The sequence below is a fragment of the Alligator sinensis genome, unplaced genomic scaffold (assembly GCF_000455745.1).
Source record: "Alligator sinensis unplaced genomic scaffold, ASM45574v1 scaffold684_1, whole genome shotgun sequence".
Taxonomy (NCBI): Eukaryota; Metazoa; Chordata; order Crocodylia; family Alligatoridae; genus Alligator; species Alligator sinensis.
This window is the reverse complement of record NW_005842681.1, coordinates 444,667-453,148: the sequence shown is the minus strand read 5'-3', so window position 1 is coordinate 453,148 and position 8,482 is coordinate 444,667. Positions and strand designations below refer to the sequence as shown.

Below are 8,482 nucleotides of genomic sequence, written 5' to 3'. Positions count from 1 at the left end.
TTTCCCTCCCCTGGCTGCTGTGGCAAGAATGGGGGAAATGGGCCCAGACCCCAAGCAGGAGAAGGGAAGTAGACCTGAATGTGGGGTGGCCACGGTTCTCCTTGCCCGCCTGCTACTCCCCCATCATCCTTGACGGGCATTTGGCTAATACTCTAAGAAGGATGTCAAAGCTTAGAGCACTGTCATCATTTAAACTGAGAAATTCTGTTACTATTTCCTGTACTGTTCTGATGTAGATGCAGGGGCAATGTGTAGGGGGTGCACGTGTACCCCCTGAGCGTGCGGTGAACCCCCTACAAAAAGGTGGCGCCGACACTGTTGGTGGTGCCTGCAGGTGGTTGCCACCCCACTGCTGACACCGGTGATGTCTGTGGGCGGTCTGCCACCCCGGCTGGCTGTGTGTGGTTGCCGACCCTTGGTTGGTGCTTGGCGCTTCCGACAGCGCCACTGGCATCTGCAGGAGCTCCCTCGCTCGCTGCTGCCGAGCTTCTCCCACTGCCTCCATGCCCCCCCCCAGCTGCTGGAGGTACTAGTCATTCATGTGTAGATGTGAAACAAGATGGAAGTTAAATCTCTGAAGGACATCTCCTTTGCTAACAACCCGTTCGTTAGTGAAGTTTCTCATCAAAAACAAACATTTCATCTGGTTTTAGCACTTTCTTGGCAACCTCTGCTATTGTGGAGTCATTTAATGGTTTCTGTGTTCAGTGGTGTTATACCACAGAAGCCTAGTAATACCGAAGAAGTAAGTGTTTAGGGCTAGATCCACAAGATGCTTATATGCCTATCCTCAAAGGGTGGCCCATGTCAGCCAAAGGTTGCTGACCCATACTCTAAACAGTTCTGCTCCATAAATCACAGAAGAGCAAACAAATTGAAAAGAGTAAGATGTTTATTTCATTTACTTAATTTTGTAAATACATGTAGGAATCAGACAAAGACTAGATCCATAAAGGTATCTAGTATATTGTGGAACATAAGACTGGACAGACCTTCCTGGATTATCAGGCCCATTATTATAGTCAACCATATTGTAAAATAACTTCCATAAAGTGATGAGAATCTTAAAAATATGTATGGTCTAGGGTAAAAAAATTCCAACGAGTAGATGTCCTAGAACTTTTTTCCCGAAGCACCACAAATTAGAAGTTTCTAATGAAGCTAACTCATGGCTAGTTTATTTCTCTTTTGGTTTTGGGACTGAGTAACTATTTATCTGTACAGTTGTGTTTTCATTGCATATCCTGTTCTGAAATGTGATCAGAGATGCTCAGAATTGTGGTGAGGTGCCCTTGAAGCCTGCGCTTTTGTGTGTGTAATTCTCTAAATCGAGACTGGTAAATTATAGCCTGCAGATCACACCAGGCTTGCAGAGAGGTCTTTTCACCTGTGATGCTCCGATCTAGCCCTGTGGATTGGGGCACAGCTATACCATGCTGTACATTCCCTTTGCAGTGCTACTCTTCACTGTAGAGCTTGCTGCTCTTCCACATCTGTGCTGACCCTCACTATTGAGGGGCTGGGACTCAGTGGCAAGGGTAAGAGGAGGCAGCTGGACAGTGAGGGGTGGAAACTTGTGGCTCATTGTGGGAGGCCAGCTTGCAGAGGGTAGCCTGTGCCAGCACAAAATTGTTGACCACTGCTCTAAAGTTTTATGTTCTATAAAGAGGGAACAAAAGGGGTAAAAGAGTAAAATGTGTATTTCTTTCTGTTAAATAATAATCTGACCCTTACAAATTATGGAGCCTGCTGTTTTTGATCTGACGTTCTTATTTTCTGAAGTGTGCAGTCTCCTGCCACCCTTATTACATAAAGGTGATAATCTCTCTGCGAATATAATTTTGGGTTAGGATTTTGGTTTTTCCCAATGGTAGATTAGTCATGATAACATCACCAGAAACTACTTACCAGACCTCCAGATGGTTTACCTTAAATCTGGCCAAAATACAAAAGTTACAATCGTTAGCTAGCAGTGTCCTCTAATATGAGTAAACATTAACAAAAAGGGCAAATATATTACAAGTTCAGTTGCACATAAAGAACTTAACAGGCCAAAGCCCGATTTTATAATTTGCTTTTATAACAGTCTTATGGTGTTTAGAATATATTTGTTCTTATTCTTCCAAATCAGTACATAAAACTATAGGGAAGAGTGTGCATGTGTGTTGTTTTATTGTTGGTGCTAAAACTGAGTCTGTCATGCTGTAAGTGTCAGGCCTAACTATTGTGCTGAGCTTTATCTGCAGTGTTGGGGTTTTTTTTCTTGGAGATCCTTTATCTCCTTGCTGAGGCTTGTAAGAAGACTCCCATATAAGAAGCAACTTCTTCCTTACAAGCCTTCTTATCTTAAAAAGAAAAAGTTCTAATGCTCAGAATTTGACTTAAGCAGTAGAGACGTGGAGGTATCTAATTGCATTGACTTGTTATTTTACTTTTGCGAAAGGAGCTCACAATTAGGGCTGTGCAAAGCTTCAGTCGCTGATTCGATTCAGCGGCTGATTCTCCAAATCAAATCAGGAGACCCTTTAATTTCTCTGAATCGAATCGGAACCCTCCAAATCTGTTTGGAGAGATTCTGAAAGATTTAATGATTCAGATATAGCTTTAAATGTTTTTTCTACATTCCTCAAGGTACCAGGCGGCTCTTGAATGCTAAGATGCTGGGGTGGAGGGAGCGTCCTACAGGAGCACGGGGGAGCCCCCCATCGTGCTTGGCAGCGGATCCGGAAGTGGACCAGAAGCACTTCCGGTCCACTTCTGGGTTCGCCACCAAGCACCCCCCCGCGCTCCTGTGGGATGCTCCATCTGCCCCACCATTGCAGCATTCACAAGCCACACGTGGTACCTCGAGGTATATAGAAAAAACTTTTAAAGCTGTGTCTATGTCCGAATTGTTGATTCTCGGAATCTGCATCGAATCTTCAGATTCGAATTTGGCTGAATGGAATCGGGACAGTGATCCGAAGCAACGAATCGAATCATTGTCCCCAATTTGGGCCGAATCCGAATTGAATACAGCCCGTTTTGCACACCTCTACTAGTAGTAATCTGAGGTGTGTGAGCTACTTTTTGCCCTGATGTTTTTCCCTTAGTTTACTGGGGACAGTTGATTAGACTGTGTTATGTTTAAAATGAGAGTCTGTTATAAAAACTTGTGTGCGCATTAAATGGTCAAACATTGAAAATGGTTTTCCTTTTATGGATAGGCAGCTGGGGTAAATATATAATTACCACAAAATATAAATTCTACTGAAACCTAGCAGTATATAAACATTTTTTTTTTCCCTTTGGTAGTGGATACCCTCTTTTCAAGAAAACTAAATGGAAGATATAGACTTGAACGCCTTGTTCCAACTGCAGTGTATCAACATATGAAAATGCACAAACGAATCTTAGGACATTTATCTTCCGTATACTGTGTAACTTTTGATCGGACTGGCAGACGGATATTTACCGTAAGTGTGAATTCCTTATTTTTATACAATTTTATTTAAATATAGATGAGAAAATCTAGCTATTTCTGTTGTCCGATACCTTAATATATATGCTTTTTATGTGCAAGGATCAGAGAAGTGAAGATGATTAAATTTGACTGATAATTCAAAATTATTTTTTAAAAAGCATGTAACCAAATATTTTTGTAGGCAATTTGTATTTGTTTTAATTGATTTTTGGTCATGCAAATCTTACCGTGGGGGTCGTGGTGAGTGGTTAGGAGTGGGTGGTGGTGAGTGGCTTCTGATCAATTTTTATCTAAATAAGAAAATTTTACTCATTTTAACAAATGCTAAATAAAGTATTTGGTCAACCGTGAGTATAATTTGGTCAACTGTGAGTATAATTAGATTATACATATGGAAATTTTATATAAAATTATTATAATTTTCCAGGTATAGAATCTAATTGGAGGTTTGCCTTGAATTTGTCCCTCTCCCGCTGCTACAGCAGGGAAAATAAATCTAAGTGGGTCAGGTGGCCCCCTTGCCCTCCCCCACATCTTCTTCCCCTTGACTTGATAAAACTTTTAAGAGCAAGTCCAAAAATCCCCCGTGCTGAAAGAGGCCAGTTTCAAAAGTTAAAGGTCACGTTAGCCACAACCATCTCTTTCTCACAGAGTAAGATATAGTCCATCATTTGCACCCTTACAATCTTACCTGTAGTCAATGCGTAACCAGTGATGACCCAAAAAATCTGGTCTCGCAGTTGTGACAAATTCAAGCCATACTGAATAAATTTATCTCTAGTACTTGCTTTCCTGAAAAATAGATCCCTAGATGGTGATTAATTGTTCACAACAAATCTTTGTACCTTGCCATTTTTTGGTAAATTGTGGTATAGGAGACCTTTTTCTAGGGTGACTGACACTGACATACGGTTTTATCTCCCTCTGCTAATAAACCTTGCACAGATGGTTTTAATGTGACCACAATGTGCCTCATTGCATTTCACACCATATTCTCCTTTTATACTTGGATTGTAAGCTCTTTGGAGCATGAAAGGTCTTTTTGGAGGGCTGTCTATTGTATGTAGTCATGGATCTTGTTCTTTGATCCTTGGATGTACTGCAGTACTAATGATAGTAGAACAACCTGTAAGGGCAGAAGGTTGCCCCACCAGAACCAAGGGATGATATACAAGATAAACCCAGAGATTTCAAACAGACATGCATAGCATCAGAAACATTCTGCTGTATTGTGGGCTGAGTTCTTTGTAATGAAAAATATGTTCTGTTATTTTTCTGTAGTCCAAAAATGAGTAAAAACATAAGAGCTGGATTTTTTTGAGGGCTGCCTCTAGTCTTAAAAGGTTGAGAGCCACTGTATTGGAGCATAACAGCAGCAACATGGTCCGAAGCAGAAGCTGTCCCTCCCCTTCAGAAACTGTTCAAGCTCTGTTCATACCCCAAAACATGATGAAAGTGGCTTCCCTTCTCTTTCTGCTGTGCATCTAGATTACCTGTGGGGTAAATACAGGTCTGGAAATGAAACCATTTTCTCCTTTTGAGTTCATGCCATCATGGTTTCTGAAATCTTTGGCGCCTTAAAACATACAAATCTCGCTCTGTAATCCCCCAAGGATATGGTAGGTTGTTCTCCAGGCTTTTATGTTATTAAGATTAAATTATTTCATGTATTCACAGTAAGTGATAAAACAAACTTTTATACTTAAGCCTCTAGCTTCTGAAAGGCATAATACAAACTAAATATGAGAAGTGGTTTTAAGATTTTCTTCGGAACTGATTGGTTGTAGAAGAGGTGTGCTATTTTAGATGTCTTGAAAAATATCTAAATCAAATACTGTGTTTCTTTTGCTGTAACTCAGCCAGATCTGGAAGTGATTGACACCTACTTGTTGCATTCTGCAGAGTAAATTGTTTGGGAAAGAAAAGACAAAAGAGAGCTCTTGTCCTGGGCACTGAAAAGACAAGACGGCTTATAGATCTCACACAACTGTTTACCTTCCTGGAAGGCTTTGCAAACATTATTTTCCTAAAAATGACCAGTTAACTTGTGGAAAAAATTCAGATGGCTTTGTCTGCTGGTCTGTTGCTTTCGATTAACTAACTTGGTTCTAAACGCTTCTCTTCCCAGTGGACATGCAACTAAAGAGGGTATCAGTTAGCACCCAAGTAATATGTGAAAATGTTAACTGCTACGTTCCTCAGCTCTGTTATAAAAAGAAGGGCTATGGTCTTCATTACAGTCATTTCTTTGCAGCAGCATCTTTTGGCATACGGGTGCAAATAACTATAGAAAAGGGCACTGTTGTTTTTAATCTGTTCATCCATTTTCTGTCTGTCATCCTCTTCTGTTTATATTTTAATTTGTGTGCACTAGAATTTAGAATGAAAGCCATAGGGGTTTTCTTGGCTCCTTGGGGCTGACTTCCCACAATCCAGATTAAACGTTTTGAGTATGTCCATGATGATCTCTTCTTCAGTGTCAGTTATAGTTATACATGAAAGTAACTTTTTAATCCAGCAAGCATAATTTAGTATTCAGTACAGCTCTGAAGATACTCACCTACTTTTACCTACAAACCAGGGGTGGTCACAATCTGGAGCTGTGTAGGCAATGTTGTAGTGATTACAGTTTTCAGGACGAGGAAAGATTTTGGTGCTATCTGGACTGCTGTTGACATTGTACTCTAATAGAGTTAAAGAGCCCAGTGTCCTCTGGCTACTACAAAGGAGGTTTGTTTTTTTTGTGGCTCTCACAGATGCTACTGCTGCTGACAACGATTATTTAGATTTATGTCCTGCTCTATCCAGAAAGGCTCAGAGTGCCTTACAATACATGCTTGTCTAATCTGTTTCTCAACTACTGCAAAGATTTTTCATCTCCTACCCTATTTCCCCTCTCACTTTCCCTAAGAATCTGTTTTTAGCATGTTCTTTGTCCTTAACAGTAACAGAGGTTCTGAGATGTTTATCTGCATGCCCATTCCACGTGGCATATTCTTCCCTCTCTTCCTTAGAGCCTCTTATAATCTGAGATGCTGTAATTGAGAGGTGGAGGAAGAGATTACAGTTCTAGGCTTTCTGCATGGAACACAAGGAGTGCAGGAGTGATGGCATGTTGTATGGGCACTGCTAAGGAAAGTCTCTAAGCTTGAATTCTTGAGATTGCATGTTCTCACAATGAAAATGTATGTCTGTGCACCACACTTCGCAAAGCACTCTGTCTGTTAAGTACTTTTTCCTGTGTTTTATTGACAGAACACATGCTTTTTTTTTTGTTTGTTTCTCCATAGCAGAACTTGATCACACAACTTGTATTAAAGGTATATGCTTTTACTTCACATTTTGTTATGTTCTTCCATAGTTTCATAGTTGGTAGGGTCGGAAGGGACCTGAGCAGATCATCAAGTCTGACCCCCTGCCAAGGGCAGGAAAGGATGTTGGGGTCAAACGACCCTGGCAAGGTGTTAGTCTAGCCTCCTTTTGAAGACCCCCAGGGTAGGAGCGAGCATCTTAGAGCGCTAAAATTCTTTCAAAAGTAATTTAGTATTGGCTGGGTAACTCTTCTAACTTGGGAGAAATTTATTCTTCAGTATCTTTAGGTCTGTTTACCTGTGTAGAGTGCTCCCACTTCCGCCAGAAGTAACCTGCCACCTATTAATATTTACATACTGTGAAGTAAGAATGTGCATGCAGGAAGGTACTGTACAGCTGCTGGTGTGCGTGTAGATCCCTTGTACTGTTTTAGTCTGTGTTAATACCTTGAGTATGGGCAGTTGGCTATCATGATGATGGTCCAGTATGAATATCTTTGCAAGTAAGAAGTTATTGAAAGAGACGCATTGATTTTGCTGCCCCATAAGTCTGAGAAGTTTGTGTGCATCTATAAATGCTAATTTCTTTTGTAATTCAGTTCTGCCAGTATAGATGAACCAGGGAGATTAGAGGCTTTTTAAAGGAAGGTTGTAAGCAGCTACATCTTGTATTTACAAAACTTAACACATGTTGAGTATATAAAAAAAGTGGTGGGTTTATTAATGTGTCTCGCAACATATCTCACAATAGTTTCATAAATTTTAAATTTCTGTTAAGTCTAGCTATTTTTTATCTAGTCAAGTGTCTTCAATGTCATATGTAACCTTGTCAGAAAACAGTCAAATAATGAAAGAGACCTCTGAACACTATAAGAATGAAGTTAAAATTTTTTTTTATATATGCTATAGGGGAAGAGGACCATTTTTATGTTGTCAAGAACAGTAAGGTCCTGTGGACAATGGTTTAGGACACATGCATTACTGCATTACAAATAATGGTAGTGAGAGCTTACTTCTGTTTCTTATAGGAATGCTACTTTGTATCAGTTAGCTTTTGCATTTGTGGGTGTGAATGGTTTTTTTTGGTGTCCTTGGATTTAAGTGTATTGTGACAAAAAATAGAAAATATTGTGATCCCAGTTGCAAAGCTCATTTAAAGAAGCAAAATCAAATCTTTTTAGATATGCATTTTTTTTCCTGAGTAGAGCAAAAAAAAGAAAAAAATCCATTTAGTTTGTTTGAAACAAGCAAGTAACTTGTTTTTTTAAATTATATTTCATAGAAAAATATTTACTTTGTGGATTGAGACTTTATAAGTCAGTTGCCTGAAAAATAAGAAACTAAAGTGTGGGAGTTTCGAGAGTAGAGCCTTTAACACTGTGGAAATGGTACTATAGCAACTACTTGCACTTCTTCAGAGGGGAAAAATGGCTAGCACTACTGTCTAGCTATGGTTGCAAATGGAAAATTGCAAACTAACAGTGTAGTAAAAAATTCTTTGATAAATGGAGCTATAATGTTATCTGATTAGAATATTTTTAAATGAGGTAAGAGGACTGACAGAGGGTGAAGCGATGGTAGAAGCTGTGTGGAGCAGTGATTCTCAGCCAGGGTTCCTTGAAGTCTTTGAAATATGAGATTTTACATCGGAATTCATAGTTTCATAGTAGCTAGGGTCAGGAGGGACCTGAACAGATCATCTAGCCTG

General features: G+C 39.8%; 1 protein-coding gene across 2 annotated transcripts in view; it reads left to right on the top strand.

The window, feature by feature from the left end:
- PHIP (pleckstrin homology domain interacting protein) overlaps positions 1–8,482 on the top strand; it is a 155,124-nt gene that overhangs the window by 22,252 nt on the left and 124,390 nt on the right. Inside the window, exon 2 of one of the 2 annotated variants that reach the window (XM_025215869.1) lies at positions 3,295–3,455. The exons of the other annotated variant lie outside the window; for it this stretch is intronic. Coding sequence (XP_025071654.1) covers positions 3,372–3,455 — 84 coding nt within the window. The 5' untranslated portion in view covers positions 3,295–3,371. The remainder of the gene's footprint in view (positions 1–3,294; positions 3,456–8,482) is intronic. 2 annotated transcript variants of the gene reach the window in all.